This window comes from Leptinotarsa decemlineata, unplaced genomic scaffold (assembly GCF_025532065.1).
Source record: "Leptinotarsa decemlineata unplaced genomic scaffold, Ldec_3_MD MMD2_tig00002082_RagTag_RagTag, whole genome shotgun sequence".
Lineage (NCBI taxonomy): Eukaryota > Metazoa > Arthropoda > Insecta > Coleoptera > Chrysomelidae > Leptinotarsa > Leptinotarsa decemlineata.
In genome coordinates, this window is record NW_027412573.1 from 8,245,925 (window position 1) to 8,264,502 (window position 18,578).

At 35.2% G+C, this 18,578-nt stretch overlaps 1 protein-coding gene and 1 long non-coding RNA gene across 2 annotated transcripts; both read right to left on the minus strand.

The window, feature by feature from the left end:
* Positions 1-3,048: 3,048 nt before the first annotated feature.
* LOC111508801 (uncharacterized) lies at positions 3,049-3,514 on the minus strand. The gene is made up of 2 exons (XR_002722558.2): positions 3,326-3,514; positions 3,049-3,256 (listed from the first exon to the last, which is right to left on the minus strand). It is a non-coding gene; the product is annotated as an uncharacterized lncRNA (long non-coding RNA).
* Positions 3,515-13,526: 10,012 nt separating this feature from the next.
* Positions 13,527-16,446, minus strand: LOC141482916 (uncharacterized). The gene is made up of 4 exons (XM_074176934.1): positions 16,170-16,446; positions 15,962-16,120; positions 15,283-15,444; positions 13,527-14,090 (listed from the first exon to the last, which is right to left on the minus strand). The coding sequence occupies exons 1-4, from the start codon at positions 16,239-16,241 to the stop codon at positions 13,923-13,925; spliced, it is 561 nt and encodes a 186-aa protein (XP_074033035.1). The 5' UTR covers positions 16,242-16,446; the 3' UTR covers positions 13,527-13,922.
* Between the last annotated feature and the right edge of the window lie 2,132 nt (positions 16,447-18,578).

Here is an 18,578-nt window from a genome sequence, read left to right on the forward strand (position 1 = left end):
GTCATATTTTCATTTGCCTCATACAGATACTTTGATCTCATGAAAAAATGAGTGGAACTCAATTTTTTCAAATGGAACACCCTGTATATTTCAACATTTTTGAGCTCTACATCCAATTTTAGATTAAATTTGTTCAGATAATACTATTTCTATTTTGAACCGTTTTCAAGATGAACTGTTTCAAACGGAAACTGACGTGGTTTTCTTTCTCGTTTTTTTGAATTCATCACTTATTTTGGATATTCAACATTTTTTTATACTTAGTAATATTTCTTTTTTGATCCAGTTTTTTAACTGTCTCAGATCAGTCAATTCGAAATTGGTTTGTACCTACCTTAGAAAAAGTTACAATTTGTATGCATTGAGGTATTGGTCTCTAACGTACAACAGTACACATTAATAATTTTTAATAGTGTGCTTTGGAAAAATAAATAAACCAATTATTTAAAGTCAGACTTTCGTTAGTGGTTTTGAGTGATTGTGATAGCTACCAATTATAATAGAATAATGTCAAGATTAGGTTACAGTAATGAAGATTTCTTGAATTTATTAATAATTTATGGTGAGTGCAATAGAATTGCAAGTAGAACATGACGAGTATTTCATGAAAGATATCCACAACTTCCGAAGCCGAATAATAATGTGATAAATCGTCTACTAAAAAACTGTAGGTTGAATGGAACCTTCCATCCAAAAAGCATTCGTAAGAAGACTAAAGTGGATGATGATGACAATGGTATAACAGTTTTGGGATACTTTCATGCATTTCCAAATGCTTCTCTGCACGAGGCTGAAAGGGAGATAGGTATACCCTACGTGACAATTTGTCGAATTCTTAATAAGCATAAATGGCATCCCTATAAGTTCTACTGTGTCCAACATTTGAAAGAGACTGATTTACCTCGTAGAGTGGAATTCTTTGAATGGTTACTTGTCAAGACTCAAGAGGATGAACATTTCCTTGACAATATCATATGGACAGATGAGGCCAAGTTCATAAAAAATGGAGTTTTCAATAGACACAACAGTCATTATTGGGCGCCAGAAAATCCCCATGTTGTCCGCCAAAGGGATTTTCAAGAAAGATGGCAATTCAATGTATTTTGTGCCATAAAGAATGAGTAAATTTTTTATATCGAGTTTTATGATGATAATTTGAATGCATCAAAATATGAAGATTAACTGAGGAATGGAATTCGAATGATTTAAATAATAGACCAGAAAGAGAACGTGTACGGTACCAAATGGATGGTGCTCTACCCCATAATTCTCATTCAGTCAGCGAAGCTTTAACCGAAATCTTCGAAGACAGATGGATTGGTGATAATGGACCTATTCGTTGGCCTCCTAGAACACCAGATGGCAATCCATTAGATTATTTCGTGTGGGGTTTCATTAAAAATATGGTTAACTCTACTCCAATAACAACAATGGAAGATGTGAAATCGAGAGTTACAACTGCTTTCACTAGTTTGACTCCAGACTTGAGCAGAAGCGCTACACATGACAATCTTTTGAAGAGATTACATGTTTGTTTAAGTAGAGGTGGAGATATGTTTGAACATATTCTGAAATACACTGACGATTAAATCAACTCATTAATTTATGGATTTATTATTTTCAGTTCGCGTTTCAGCGTTAATAAAACTATTGTTTGAAGAGAAGTTCCATTCGATGATTGAGGGGTATTTTAATAATTATCTTTCCATTGTATTATCTGTGAATAATTGAGAAACATCAAACGAAATCTGTTTTACAAAAATGAGTGATGAACAAGGAAACCATGTCAATTTCCGTTTGAAACAGTTTATCTTGAAAACGGTTCAAAATAGAAATAGTATTATATGAACAAAATTAATCTAAAATTGGATGAAGAGCTCAAAAATGTTGAAATATACAGGGTGTTCCATTTGAAAAAATTGAGTTCCACTCATTTTTTCATGAGATCAAAGTATCTGTATGAGGCAAATGAAAATATGACTCGGAGTGAAGATCCTCATAGTATCACTCCATTCCATTTCAAATTTGATCGTTTTAGTGCAAGAGAGTTCAAGATTATCAGCATTTATAAAAGTTCATGTTTGGTAAAAAAAATATCATCGAAATTAATTTATATCTTCTAAACGATAATAGATGTGTATAGGGAAATAGTATATGAATTTGTTGACAAAGTGATAATGAATCATAATATGATATTATATACGGGGTGTTCCATTTGAAAAATCAAAGAAGCCGCTACTTTATAGTAGAAGCGACAACGCCGCTTCGTCTAAAATATTTTAGGCGTTTAGTCATATTGACTTATGCATACTGTGGAATTTTCAGGTTGATCCGTTGAATAGTTTGCCAGAAACGGCTAATTAACGCTTATCATGAAAAGCCCTGTATTTCACCTCTTCAGAGAAGTTTACTTTGCTTTTGAAGATTTCGGGAGGTTTTAAGCCCGATAAACTTCTTTTCCTGGTGAAAGGACCATCTCAGTCTTCTTGGGATTGATCGACAGTGAGTGTTCCTTACCCCATGTTTCTATTAATTTGAGCTCCATTCTGCACTCTATCGCACAGTGTGTTCACAAATTTGCCGGTCTGCAAGATAACTATGTCATCTGTATATGCAACTGTGTAGAATACATTATTGTTGAGGTGATTAATCAGGGTATCCAGAACTATGTTCCAGAGAAGGGGTGATAAGACCCCTCCCTGTGGACATCCCCTCATGACCAGTGCTTTCACTGTGATGTCTTCTACATTGATACTTATTGCTCTACAAGAGACTATCTTGAGTGTCCATTCTCCTACTACCAGGGGTACATTTCTGGAGTGTAGTTGCTGGATAATTGTTGGAAAGGTTGTTTTATCAAACGCTTCTTCGATATCTATGAATATACCCAGGGTGGATTCTTTGTTGTCCAATGATCTCTCAATTCTGCCAACCACATGGTGAAGGGCCGAATCAGTAGACCACTTGATTCACATACTCAGTAAAATTGTCTCAGTAGTGTTAGGATCTAGACATTTTCATGGTCATATCTAATAATAATAATTATAATAATAATGAATAATGGTCTTTATTCATCGTACACAAGTTACAAAATTGCCGATGTCAGCTAATTGCTATCTATGGCGAATGAGGTTATTTACTATATTGGAGTTGTTCGCGATGATCCGCTCGGTTTATACTCCTATGACCTTTTTTTTGTCGTTGTTGTTTGAAGAGGTGGACAAGTTATTTCCTAGTTATTTCCTAAAGTCTCATTCTGTAAAAACACAAATTATTTCAGCTCTTACCCCAAATACAGCAAAAGGCAATCAGATAAATTACTTACTTCGAGGCATGCATATTGCAAGACCCCTGACAATCATACTCCAACGAACGCCCGAAAAAAAATTGAATCCTCCGACCAATTTGGTCCATCGTTTTTTGCAACCACCTGCTACTCGTTTAATGCAGTAGACACGAAGAGATCGAGTCCGAAGGAGTTAAGTATAGCCTTCAGATGTGCCCCGGGCTACCGTCAAGGCGGTCGAATGAAAAACGTAAAAAAATAGATTGTTTTGAAATATAAATACACACGAACTTTTTCACGTAAAAACAATCAACGGCCAATGTTATTGAAGTAATCCATATAGCGTTTGTTCACCTTTGTACAGGGGCGTACTGGGATATATTCTTGTTGGTGCAGGGGTCACTTATCTTGCGCTTTGTTTAGCGTTGTATTGACACCATCCATTCTAATAAAACAAATTTCATACTAGTTATTAACTATAATGAAAATGTTTTTCGCTACACAGAGGCTTCCTCTGTTGAAGTGGTACATCAAGCTATTTTACAATGCATTTTATACTACAGCAGTTACAGAACTTAACTAAATTAATATTACAACAAATTATGCTATGTGAGTAAGTGTAATTACGATTGTCTTATATGTAAAATCATTTTATTTCAAACCTTCAGTGGATTTGCAATTCATTCATCATTATCTTTAATATGTTAATTTTATTTTTATTTTGCAGGCAACATAGATGAAGAAATAGTATTATTATTATTAATAAATAATAATGATGATGATTAAACCCTCAATGAATCTTGAGAACGAAAACCCTTGAAAACCATGAAGAACCATGAGAAATTCAAAATCTCAGGCAACCAAACAAAAATTGCAATCAAATTCTCAACTCCAATTAGTTTCAAATAGTAACAATAACATTACGTTCACAAAAGCAGACACAAACAACATTACCCAATAGTCATGATTACAGCAAGCAAAAATCACTAAAACAGTGTATTTATTTGATGACACCCTATTAATAGATTACAAAACACGAATTTATTGTATCACCATGAGCGGGATTGATAATATTTTGATGAAATCAAACTAGAAAATACAGCAATCCGCCATGATATTTTGAACGCCAATCAGAGCGAATTACGTCACATTAGAGTGAACAAACGAATATGACACAGTGTGTCAACACAAATTACTAAGAATATTAGAAAATATACGTTTCAAAGGTGGACCTTTGAAACTTCTCACTAGTTACTTATAGAACAGAAAACAGAGAGTTGAAATGAATAGTTCATTCATTTCAGATCAAGTCATTGAGTGTGGAGTGCCCTAAGGAACGGTTCTTGGACCTATTTTATTTAACATTTATATCAATGATCCGTACAATATTGATGTGGAAGCGAATATTATTAGCTTTGTCGACGACGCCGCCCTTCTATTTCGTGGCAAGAATTGGAACATTTTGAAATTTATCGTCGAAAGGAAATTGAAAACTATATTTCATTAGGTGGACAGTAGGCTACTAACAGTTAACTTTTCTAAGACCCACTTTATTGCTTTCTCAAATCATAACAACAACTTTCCCACATATAATAAAATTACAGTTAATATAAAAGACAATATCATTAATATTACTGGAGTTTTTTCCCAACACCAAATCGTTATTTTTAACACCTCGATACGTGACAGTTTTGATGTTCCTCTTGAAGATCGTCACTTGGTGATCGAAACACGTGTCGAGGTGTTAAAAATAACGATTTGGTTTTGGGAAAAAACTCCAGTAATATTCATTACTACACCAAAGTTTCCAAACAGTGCATCATAAGGACAATATCACTGACATCGAAAGGGGAGAACATATAAAATATCTAGGCCTCATTATAGACCAAAATATTAGATTGCACAAACACGCTGAATACGTAACAAAAAAATTAAGATCATTAATAAACTGTATCAAAAATTATTCGACTCGACACAAATGAACATACTTTATGCAAGCCTAGTCCAAACACATAAACTATGACATATTTGTTTGGGGTGGGATAACTAATAATTATATTAAAAACCTAGAAGTGGCACAAAAATGGCTAATAGAGATAATGTATAATAAAAACTACAGATTTCCGTCAGATGAACTCTCCCAACAATCGAAGCTATTTACAATCCATCAACTATAGTTTCCTAATCTTGCATATCACCAACACAAGTATAAACTACCCCAAATAGACCATTCATACAATAATCGACTGGAAAACCAAACAACCAGAATACCAAAGGTTGGAACTACAAAACGCCAAAGATTCCTCTCCTATCCATGTCCGATAATTAACAGAAAAATCCCCAAATGAAACAGAAATACTCAATGGTCATTTCCTATTTAAGAAGAATTTGAAGGTATGGATTTTAAACCAGCCCCCCGAACAAATTCTCGTAGCTTCTCAAAGTGAAATTTAGAAAATAAGTTCAATATAAAACATCAAAATACATTTAACTTGAACCGTCTCAAATATACTGCTTATACCTATTTGTAAACATCAAAAAAGATTTTAAAAAAATGAACGAAAAAATATAGATTAATATCTTTGTGAGCGGATCTATACCAAAGAGCATACTATATAGCTTGTTAAAATAATATTGTTGGGTTTACTCATTACTACATAAGGACACATTGCAAAAATAAATTATATATGCAATATTGTGAAATTAATTTTTATTTAGCTGAATTTTTTTTATATACAGCTATAACAGTTAAAGGTATATTGTAAAATAATAGATAAGGAAAAATTATAAAATTAATTTAGGTTGGTAACCTGTATGGGTGGTACACCTGGATGGTTTACCTGTATGGGATACCTATATAGCATAAATAGGTAGCGTTAGTTTCTAGTTATAATCTTCCTCTTTGAAGATGACCACTTGGTGATCGAAACCCGTGTCGAGGTGTTAAAAATAACGATTTGGTGTTGGGAAAAAACTCCAGTAATATTCATTACTACACCAAAGGTTCCAAACAGTGTATCATAAGTAAATAAATTATTATTATTATTGTTTACAGTGACTCCTTTCTTTCGTGTTGTTGAATCACAAGTGAAATCACTTTCGCTATGGAATCAGGATTTACCAAGACAGGTAATGTGCCTAGAATCGACTTGTTGAAGCTGGAAAAGTTTCTGGCACAGTAGGTTGAATAGACTGACGCCTATCAGAAAACAACTACTCCCCTGGCCAATACCACGAAGGGCGTTGGATTATATCCGACAAGCGTCAGTGCAGGAATCTTCACAGAAAATTTCCTGCATATGCAATTGGCAATAAAACTGAAAGAGTCGACCTTCAATTTTGGAACAGGCACACTTGCAGACCGGTTTCGGGTTTATTAGCCACTCATCAGTGCAAGATGATGGCCATCATCGACCTCAAGTCAATGATATTCCAAAATTGAAAATCGGAATTCTTTCAGTATATTTCATTCCTCTTCCTAAGTTGCAGCGAATAACAAAATGTCACTCCATCTAGTGGACGAGATACTAACCAACTGCATATCCTGCACTGACGCCTGTCAGATATAATCCAACGCCCTTCGTGGTATTAGCCAGGGGAGTAGTTGTTTTCTGATAGGCGTGAGTCCATTCAACCTACCGTGTAGGTATATTCGAGACTGGCTTGAACGTTTACAAATTCATTTCTTTAGATTTGACCTCTATCGTCGAGCAGTTGAATATTGATGTCAGTAAAATACTGCATTGAAATCCTTGTAGCGAAAAAAGAAATAAGCTTGGGGAGTAAATGGAAAATGCTATTTCATAAGAGCCCCGAGCTGCCAACTTTATTTAAGGTTGTCTCATTTCACTTGACCATTGCACATTCAAATGCGTTCGTGGAAAGGGTTTTTTCACATATGAACTTGAAGTGCACTGACACATAAAACAGTTGTTCTGCACAACCGATGAAAGCTGAACTGATTGTAACTATTAACTCTGCGTATGCAAGTTGCAGTGAATTTTTTGACAACATGAAGAAAAATCCGAATTTGAAAAAAGGAGTCGATGCAGTAAAGTGAAACACTTAATAGAATTTTCTGAAAAAATAAACGTTGATTGTAATTTGCAATGGAATTAATCTGTAAGGAAGATTTTTTCAGAAAGAAAAAAAAGCTGTTGATCTAAATGAATAATTTAAGAAACTATGTTGATTGATATAAATTTCAAAAACATATTTCATCTTTCACAAAATAATTATTTATAGAACCTTCAAGACCGAAGAAATATGTGTTAAGTAAGCCATTATGTCATTTGTATCTCCGGTCTTCAATATACTTGAGCACCATAAACACGTCCCTTATTCTTCTCATCCCAAGGGGGTGATAACGCCCCCTTGTGGGTGCTGGAGGCCAATAGTAAAGGGCACAGAGAAGATTGGGTGGCTTTGAAGCGGTTTGGGGGGCGATGTCTAATTTAAAAATGTTTTTTTGCTTTCAACATAAACTTTACCGCTCCTTTACGCTTAACGCGCGTTTTCTCGTGTAACGCCGTCTAGGGGACTAGACAGTAACTATTTCCTGTCCGATAGTTGTCAAACTGTACAATAGATGGCGGTAAGCTTCAATGCGAAGCGAAAAGTTTCTAGTATCCATTCTCGAAAGTACTAGGCCCGCCTGCTACCTCAAGTACCTCATATAAAAGCGCGCGCGCCAATAAAGTCATTCGACGATATTACGAAAACAGGTGAATTTAGTTCGCGACTAGCTAGGTTAAGTGCTGTACGTGCGGTGGTGAATACTGTGAGTGGTGTCATTAGCAAGTTTTTAATACTCGATTCTTTACTTCGGCATTTTTGAAGACAAAATCATGTCCCAAGAAAAAAAGAAGAAACGGCAGTATAGCGCGAAATATATAAAATATGGATTTATTGAAAATCCCACAAATCCATCTTCGCCTATGTACCTTCTTTGTCAAAAAACATTTTCGAACGAAGCGATGAAACCCTCAAGGCTACAAGATCATTTAAATAAAATGCTTTCAGATAAAAAAAGACAAAAGTGTGGCTTATTCTCACTGGAAAAATTTGGTGATAGGAAAGAAATTCCATTGGAGAATATTATATCAGCTGCTACGGATGGCGCTCCGTCTATGACAGGTCGTCACAAAGGCTTTATAGCGTACTTGAAAAATGAAATTCCAGATGTGCTCGCTGTACATTGCGTCATTCATAGGCAACATTTGGTTGCGAAAAATATGAGTGAGCGCCTCTCCCAATCACTGCAATGATGTTGTAGTGATTGCTAATGATGAAGAGTTTAACCGATTGCTATTTCACATAGAAGTGCGTTAGTTATCAAGAGGTAACTGTCCGACTCGATTTTACAGTCTATTTGGCCCTGTAATACAGTTCTTGGAAAACAAAGACAAAGAATTGCACGACAACCTCATCACTTCAAAGAATGATATTGTTTACTTGACAGACCTGTATGAATCATTTAATGATGTCAGTCTCCAACTTCAAGGTGACGACTTGAATTTGATAAAAACAAAAAATGTCGTTGCTGCTTTTGTAGCCAAATTGCTCTTATACAAGAATAATATCGACAAACGTGAGTTTCGCATTTTCCCTAATTTGTCAGCAGTATCCTTCAACAACAACGACTTGCTTGTTCACTGCCAACATTTGGAGAACATCGACAGTGATTTCGCAGAACGATTCCAGGACATTTTAAAATTGGAAATACCGGACTGGATGTTGACTCCTTTTTCAAATGTCAACACAGCAGGATCACCCCAGCTGGAAAAATAACTCATAGAACTGATAACGAACGAGGAAATAAAAATTAAGCCAATCCCGCAATTGTACCCTGGATTGTGGTCCATAGTTCAACGATTTTTGATAGCATTCCCATCATCGTATTTTTGTGGACGTGGATTTAGTGCTGTGGCAACGTTGTTAACTACAAAGAGAAATCGGTTGCAGATTACCGAACGCGGTGACTTACGGCTGTTTTTGAGTAAATTCGAGCCCGATATCAACAAAATTGTTGAAAATCATCGAATTCATCCTTCACATTAGATTAGTTCTAAAATTCAAATTGAAATGTTTGTTTTAATAACATGAATAAAAGTTTTCCTAATATAACAACATGGTGTTTTACATTACCCTCATCAGAAAGTCTCATTATCACATGACACACATAATTAACTTATTAAAATAATGACTGCGATTGTGATTTTTAAGATGCAGTGAAGTAAAAAAAATTGGTGACGCTAGAAGATAATTAATTCTCGAAGTGGGCGGTAGACAAAATAAGTTTGAGAACCTCTGCACTACACAAATAACCCCACTAACAGCTGATCTCTGTTCACAACGAAAAATTATCCTGCAGGTCAATTCTCAATCGATTCCGTCATGAGTGATGAACACCTCGGGAATAAATCAATAGCGACAGATTACCTCTGCAGATATTAATAGAGATTACTTCCATGACTGTTTTTACTCTTTCGCCTCCTGGTAGGTAGAACTAATCACTGAAGTCCGCCAACAGTGCAGAACAAATGATGCCATCACCAGATGGAAATAGTTTCTGTTTCCCTTCGTATATTATTACTACCGCTGCATATTGCTGTTGTTGAGTTGGTGTTCCATTAGAAAGAACAATCAATATATTTCAATTTGACGTGGAAAAAGTGCGAAAGAATTATTGTCATACGAGGATCAAGTAGAAACTTCCAACACTGAACAGACCAGACATACTGAGTAGATAAATAGATACAACAGAAATTGAATTTCTTAGATAACACATGTTTGCACATTTTGAACCCAAATACAGTACATTTTGACACCAAGATACAGTACCGAAATCCGTCACATAGAAGAAAGTATATAGGTTGTATCTTATCTTCCACCATTAAGTCAAATTTGTTTCTCGCCAGTAGTAATTAGAAAATTTCATTGAAGATTGTAACTACAAAAAGAAAATAAATCTATCCTACTGCGTTCTGACCAGATAGATATTTTTGTAGATATTCTAAAACAATCGACAGATGAAAAATTATAGTAGATTTCCTCAAGCAGCCAAATAATCTTCTAATATATAAAAATGGATGTTTGTTGGTTGGTTGGTTCGTTGGTTGGTTGGTGAGTGATAAACTTCTTCATCGCCCACCGATCGTGATGAAACTTGACATGTATAAGTAATTTTCATAGAGAAGGTTTTTAAGCTATCAATTTTTCTGTAACTCACCACTAGATGGCGCTGTAGAAGAATTTTTTGAAAGCATTGCTCTATAACGCTGCGCACGCCTAAGTTCGTTGATTCTGATTCTGTCAAAACATTGGAACAGCAGTGATACAGCAACATAGTACTAGTAAATTATATTTTCAAGTGGCGGTTCCACTGACGTAGATTACTGAATCGGTTATCTCATATATAAAAATAGATGTTTGTTGGTTGGTTGGTTGGTTGGTTGGTAAGTGATAAACTTCTACATCGCTCAACCGATCGTGATAAAACTTGACATGTATAAGTAATTCTTCATAGAGAAGGTTTTTAAGCTATCAATTTTTCTGTAACTCACCACTAGATGGCGCTGTAGAAGAATTTTTTGAAAGCATTGCTCTATAACGCTGCGCACGCCTAAGTTCGTTGATTCTGATTCTGTCAAAACATTGGAACAGCAGTGATACAGCAACATAGTACTAGTAAATTATATTTTCAAGTGGCGGTTCCACTGACGTAGATTACTGAATCGGTTATCTCATATATAAAAATAGATGTTTGTTGGTTGGTTGGTTGGTTGGTTGGTTGGTAAGTGATAAACTTCTACATCGCTCAACCGATCGTGATAAAACTTGACATGTATAAGTAATTCTTCATAGAGAAGGTTTTTAAGCTATCAATTTTTCTGTAACTCACCACTAGATGGCGCTGTAGAACAATTTTTTGAAAGCACTGTTCTATAACGCTGCGCACGCCTAAGTTCGTTGATTCTGATTCTGTCAAATCATTGGAACAGCAGTGATACAGCAACATAGTACTAGTAAATTATATTTTCAAGTGGCGGTTCGACTGACGTAGATTACTGAATCGGGTAAAAAGTGGAAAATGTAGTATTTTTTCAAACATATAATATTATACTATGTTATATGATTCGATATAATTAATCTGAAAAGACCCGTCTTAGTTGTACAATGTATATATACGATAAATAACAATAATAACACTCGCAGTAATAATGAATGAATTATTCTTCAAAAAACACCTAAAATTGTTTTTACTTTTGAATGTTCATCAAAAATTTCAGAATTTCCTAGGAAAAGCACTTTCCAATGTATCACAGTTTACCTGATTAATTCAGTCATGCCTGCCATATTTTCAATATTCGCTGTAGAAGAAGATGACGACATGATTCCATCCAATGTAATAGGCCTTCAATGGTATTTTTTCCCATTGAGAGGCAGTGTAAAATTAAAACAGGAAATTCTTTTCACTCTGTTGTTTTGAAAATAACAAGAGTAGTGTCACTCTTTGCACAATAACTCACAAACTTATGAGTAGAGTATCACGAAATTTCAACAGCTTTCTTTTGAAGGTTAGGTTAGGTTAGGAAAAAAAAGGAAGAAGCGGTGAATGCAATAATACTAGCACCATCTATCTATTATAAGGTACAGTTACACATGCTAGTTAGTAGCATGCTTTTTAGTATGCTCATTGGCATACTTGTTTCGAGCATGCTCTGCACTTGTCTACATTTGTTAGATATAAGCATGCTAGTTTTAAGTATGCTTCTGAAATTCGCTGTGGTAAACAGACCTCAAGTTTTTTATTTTTGTTTTTATAATTTTCAAAGTCAAAGCAGGATCGTCCATGTTGGTTAATATATCTTGATATGCATTATTTCTTGCAATATTGTTTTTGTATTCTGGTATGCGTGGATTCCATAGGCATTCATTGCTCCGATATAAAATCACAAATTTCAACGTTTTTTCATCGCCCCAGCGAGACATTTTTAGCGCGAAATTATGCACGCGCACCTGCCGATAACAACTGATCGATACTAGCATGCTCAATAAGCAAACCTGTTCACACACGCTATAAGCACGCCCCCTTCCACCCGCGCTGCAGGTAGCATGCCCAATAATCGCACGACCGTCGATTTTTGAGCAAATTCGAAACTAGCATGCTCATTATTAGCAATGTTTCGACACACGTACCACTAAGTAGCAATTGCTCAAAAGTAGCATGCTTTCGTGCTACTAACTAGCATGTGTAACTGTACCATTAGGCCAGAAACTTTTTAGCCCAGGTAGTATATGGCGCTCTCATATACGAAAATCCTTCGTATACCATTAATACTTTGGTGAAATGTGTTCGCAAATGACGGTAGTTTTAAAACCATAGGTTTATAAATTCAAGAATGGGAGAAAAATTGAGCTTTGAAATGGAGAAAAACTATCTTCAAGAAGAAAAACTGTGCCTGTTGATGAAAACTACAAACTTGCAATTAGAAGACCAGTAAATTAAATTTATTTTAAAATAAATATCAAAAAGATAAGAGCCTTGAAAGAATACCAAAGTGTGTCTCCAATGATAGGTAGAAAGAAATCCTGAAAAAGGATTCAATATACCTTTGGAAAGATGCGGCACAATCATCTTCGGGTGATGAGTGGACTAATTCCTCCAAGAGATGAGATGACTAGTGATGGGTATTTATGAGGCACTTAATACCCCTTTTCGCTTCACCGGTTTCGCGGGAGATGACCGTTTGGCGGGAGTTGGACATTTTTCGCTTGATTTCCATATGTTGCGTATCTCTACGCTAGCTTGGCTGAATACATTGTTGGACAACATGTATGCGGTTTCTTTGAGCTTCCTCCTACACCAGTGGTCCTCCCATATCCTATATCGGTAAAACTAAGAGGTCATTGAAAGCTCGCATTGCCAAGCACACGAAACACAGAGAGTGAGGGGAAACCAACAAATCAGAAATAGCAGAGCATGTTTGGACCCATCAACATAACCCCGAGTGGTTCCAAGCTGAGATCATACACAGGGAGGAACATTGGTTCAGGAGGAAACTCAAAGAAGCCGCATACATGTTGTCCAACATTGTATTCAGCCAAAATGACTAACTCCTGCCAAACGGTCATCTCCCGCGAAACCGGTGAAGCGAAAAGAGGAGATAAGTGAAAGTACTCATAAATACCCATGAATAGTCATCTCTTGAAAAATTTCTTTCAAACTTTTAGGGATTTCAATTCACTTTATATATTATTAGACAATGGAAGTCCGCACTGATGAAATTCATCATTATCAATCACCTTCAAACAAACGAATAGCAAAATATTGTTTAAAAAATGTTGAACTGAATTGGTTACAATAACTTCTGTTGGTTTCAATAATTTATTATAACTTTTATAGAGTCAAATAACTTTCATTGGTTTCAATGTCAAACAAAAGAGATTCCACGGAAAGGTGGACTCCACACATCATTCATCATGGTATTACCCGAATTTATTGTCACAAATGTCTATCAAGTATTGTGTAAAAAATGCAATATATCATTATAGCTTTTATTGGTTGCAATATTGTTATTTACGATAACTGTTTCAATCAGGAGTCGTCCGTATTCAATGATATCTTATAATTCTAGTCTGTCGAATAACTGTACAATTGAGATTCTCCGTAAACACACATAATGAATTCATCAGTTATTTGGTCCCTGAAAATAACCTTCGTCTTATAGTAACCATTTCCCAAAGGAAGAAGAAAAAAGGCTGGCACCCCAACAGTGACATTCCGTATCAAATGAGTCATCTAGAAAAATAAAGAATATCAAAATATATACATATGAGTATTTAGGATGAATTAATATACAGGGCGGAAGTCAAAAGTCATCCTTCTTTCAACTTTTCGACGGGTCAAATTATGAAGATCGGGTAAAATGTATGTAGAAAGGCATCATTTTCAATACGATTTGGTAAGACAATAGTCGACTCGAGGTTATGGTTGTGATGAATGGTGTATCACCCATAAGCCGTCTAACTGGGTCATAAAGAAATTCAAAGGCAATAAAAAATCTCAACTACAAATAAATCGTCAGAAGAATGTTGAAAACATTTCGAAGTTTTAGGTTGCCTAATAATAATAATAATAATAATAATAATAATAATAATAATAATAATAATAATAATAATAATAATAATGAGTTTAAAAGTACATATTCTTCATTCTAACCTAGACTACTGTCCAGAAAATTTTGGAGATGTGAGTGAAAAGCAAGGTGAACAACTTCACCAAAATAGTAAGGAGGTGGAGAAAAATACCAGGGAAGATAGAGCGTCTCAATGAAGGCAGGCTATATACTGTTGGACCTTCCAGATGCTTCCTACAAATCAAAATGTACCAAAAAGAGTCTCACTGGGAAAAATAAATATGTTCAGTGCTTACTACTGAAAGTATTTCAGATAAAAAAATAAAATTTTGTCACTCAGTCATGAATATAAATTTTTTTTTCGGTCTTTTATCTTTCATTTTAAGGTGATAACTTGTTTCACATAGATACCTACATTGTCAGAAAACGTGACGTTCTACAATAAATTGAAGTCTTTTTCGGACTCAGCAAACTCAAATACAAAGGAATTGCGCAAAAAAGCAAAACAAGTCTCAATATTTGTTTTGCAGACATGTGTTTGTAGATTCTTGGAATAGATATGAAACTATCAATTACTCAGAAACAATTTATCAGAAATATCTATCAAACTAAGTATCACGAAACTCCACTTTTCGTTTGAAAGAAGAAGTTGATAGCACCATTTAGGTCGTGATGACACATCATTAGTTTTTTTGTAATTGTAATAAAAATTATGCCTTTTCTTTTCTCATTTAGAAATTTAGCAGTTTCGATTTTTGGGCTGGGTACTTTTTTCATTAATTCATACTGAGATTGTTACATTCATTTTTTTGTATGTATGGAAATTCCTACAATGGCGAATTCAAATAACGATACCTTTTTCAGTGGACATCTAAGAGGTGGATTGGCTGCTAGAGCAAAAGCTTTCCATGGTTCACCATTCAGCAATTTACAGTTATTATTAATGGTGAAAACTCGTGTATTTTCACAAGTGTCCAGAGCATCATTTCCTTTACACTTCTGAGACTCCAGAGACACCTTGAAAAAAGATTAGAAAGTAACAAAAAACCAAGAACAACTGCAACCATTCGTGGATATTATATAAATACTGAACTATAAATGATCCAGACAATTAATCCAATAAACTCAGATACTAATCTACAAATACAAATACAGATACCACAGACAGATGACTCACAAAATTAAAAAATAATCACTTAACTAGTTTAGTGATCCAATAATTTTTCTGAAAAAAGGTTGGTTGGGTAACATAATTAATTTTTCCTTAGAAACTATTGTTTTCTCGCCGACGTTTCGAAATTAATTGAATTATTCTTCAGGGCTCGAGAAGTAGTTTTTTTGTGTTGGGTATATTACTATTTTAAAAATCATCACACATATGAGATACATATTTTTTTTAAATAAAAACATTGCAACAACCAAATTTCCGAAACAACACCAACACAAAACGACATAAAACAAACGTTTGTTTCGTGTTGTTTGTTTCATGTTTCATGAAATCTTCTCAACGTACTGATATGATGCATAGCCTCACCTTTATATCATTTTTGAAATCTTTAATAACCACAAAATCAAAAGACATTAAAACACCAGCGCCTTGTCTCTTGATATGAACGTTTTCCAGTCTGGACACATTCTTAAGAAAGCCTTCACAAGTTCCTCTGAATGTACGCTGCATAACACCTGCTTTGCCCTGAAAAACGAAAGATAAAATTTTTCTAAGCAATATATTCCAAGAATACTTCACTTCCTGGAGGAAACACCACCATCACCAAAACTAATAAATTGTACCGAATGAAAACGTGAGCGATCATATCCGTTATGATAATATTCTGAATATCAGAAACATTAATTTCGAATTCATCTTTTTGTACGATATTATTAATCACAATGAACCGTACTTACTCTGTAATTTAATTCACACTAATTATAATGAATTTGTTTCCTTATCTGCGCAACATCACTTCCAGAATGGAGTAGAAACCTGTATTTAGAATGCGCTTACTGATTTATGTCCGTTTGAAATCATTTCATATATGTGGAATAATAACCGTATGTGTACAGGAAGACCAACTTCTGAAGTATTCAATTTTGCAAAATAGTAGACACTTTTTGCAATAGTTTCAAAAAGCATGGCGTGCAACAAGTGAGAAAGTAACCTATTTTGCATGAGGTGTGAATAGCACGTGTAGCACACTATACTTTTTCTACGACCGTTAGGAATCACACGTTAAAAGGTAAGAACTCGTTAGTTCTTAACTCGCACAAGTTTCGACTTCTGAGGGTTGTCGTTCGTAGGAGTTCGATAGCTGTTTAAGGGAAAAAATGTTTTGTACAACTCTCCTGTTTTCATAATGAAATGGATAAATTTAATAATTCTATAAAAATACATTTTGACATCTCTTGTCAGTTAACTATTTTCATGTTATAGCATTTGCTGTGAAGTAGCCGTGTCAGGTGACGACGAATTACCTGGTTATTAACAAACAGTATTGTTTACAGCTCACGTGTTTTATTTAATGTCACATTCAAAGTTCTTGCTGGTGTTTAATGTCTTGCATAATAAAGAACAATAGTGAGAAATTGTGTATTCCTGCCGATATTGAAGAGGCTGCAAAAAGAGTTTCAATTGAATTGTTACCAAAAAAATCGGCTCAGCAGTACGACATCGCATATTCTAATTTTCTCAGCTGGTATTTAGCCAAAGCCTCGGTAGATAATAACATTATCCTGAGGTGGGTTAAAGGGCACGAAAGGAGTAAAGGTAATCGCATTGCCGACTCTTTAGCCAAGGAAGCGGCTGGACTAAGAATTTTAGGACCAAGTGGCACCCACGGCCTGATGACTTCGACAATTGCGGAACTAGTCAAATGTTACACCCATGCTCAATCTTTAAAGAGATGGGATGAAATCAAAGGATGTAATCTTGCCAGGATCACCTTGGGTGACCCTGGGAAGCTGGCGCCGAAGAAATATCTGGCGATGACCAGGAAAAATCTACGCCTTACAGTAGGATTTCTGACTGGCCACTGTCAGCTAAGGAAACACCTACATAATATGGGGCTAGTGGACACACCTCTATGCAGGATGTGTGAACAGGAAGATGAGACTGTCAGGCATGTCCTGTGCGAGTGCCCGGAGTTATCGTCAATAAGAGAGTGTGTGTTCGGCGAGTCTTGGCCTACACCTGCCGTTATAAAGGAGATGTCTCCCAGCGACCTGTCCACCTTCCTGGAAAGGACAGGATGGACGACGACCTAGGAGGACAACTCCTCGGGAGGATGTACAATGGGTCACATGTGGCCTAAGTGCGTGGGCTTACACTCACCCTCCCTACTCTACAGATACAGATTTCTCAGCTGGTGTAGACTTAAAAACGTCGAAGGAAATTTCAGCGAAATCGTCTTCTTAAGCTATCTAGAAGAGAAATCAAAAATATGGAACTCGTCAACTTTGTAGAGCAAGTTTTCAATGATAAAGTCGAGTGCGCTCGTTAAAAATGGTGTTAATGCAAGCAAATATTTCAAGATAATAGCATTCTTAAAGCGGAAAAATGAAAGTTATGGGCCCAAACAATCAAAAAGTCTTACGTTTGAACAAGTCCAGAGGTTTATAAATGAGGCGTCACATGAGAAATATTTGATGATAAAAGTTGCTACAATTTTCGGAATATATGGAGCCTGTCAGCGTGAAGAGCTGTGCCATTCATGAACGACAGCTCTCAGAAGTTGAGAAACTTGTGCAAGCTAAGGACTAACAAGGTCTTACCTTTTAACGTATGATTCCTAACACGGTAAATTAATAAATAAATCATTGATTTTTCAAATTATAAATACAAAAACAAAAACAGGTCGTTCTTTTTGTATTGTTGGAAATAACATTGACTATTTTAATAAATACTTGCATTTCGCCCTTTTGTTCTGAAATACTCAAATTATAAATGCAGTGACAACCCAGTTGGTAGAAACACGTTTGGGAAAATATCCTCTACCATTGTTGAGTTTTTGAACCTCCCGGAACCAAAGGAATATACAGGTCACTATATATATATATATATATATATATATATATATATATATATATATATATATATATATATATATATATATATATATATATATGTTTTATTTGGTTTTACCACTAATTTTTCC

Excerpts from the sequence above, each read along its gene's own strand:
- LOC141482916 (XM_074176934.1), bottom strand. The coding sequence starts at position 16,241 with ATGATCGCTCACGTTTTCATTCGGTACAATTTATTAGTTTTGGTGATG. Across the intron at positions 16,121-16,169 it reads TGTTTCCTCCAGGAAGTGAA|GGCAAAGCAGGTGTTATGCA; the intron begins GTATTCTTGGAA and ends TTCGTTTTTCAG. Across the intron at positions 15,445-15,961 it reads ATTTCAAAAATGATATAAAG|GTGTCTCTGGAGTCTCAGAA; the intron begins GTGAGGCTATGC and ends TCTTTTTTCAAG.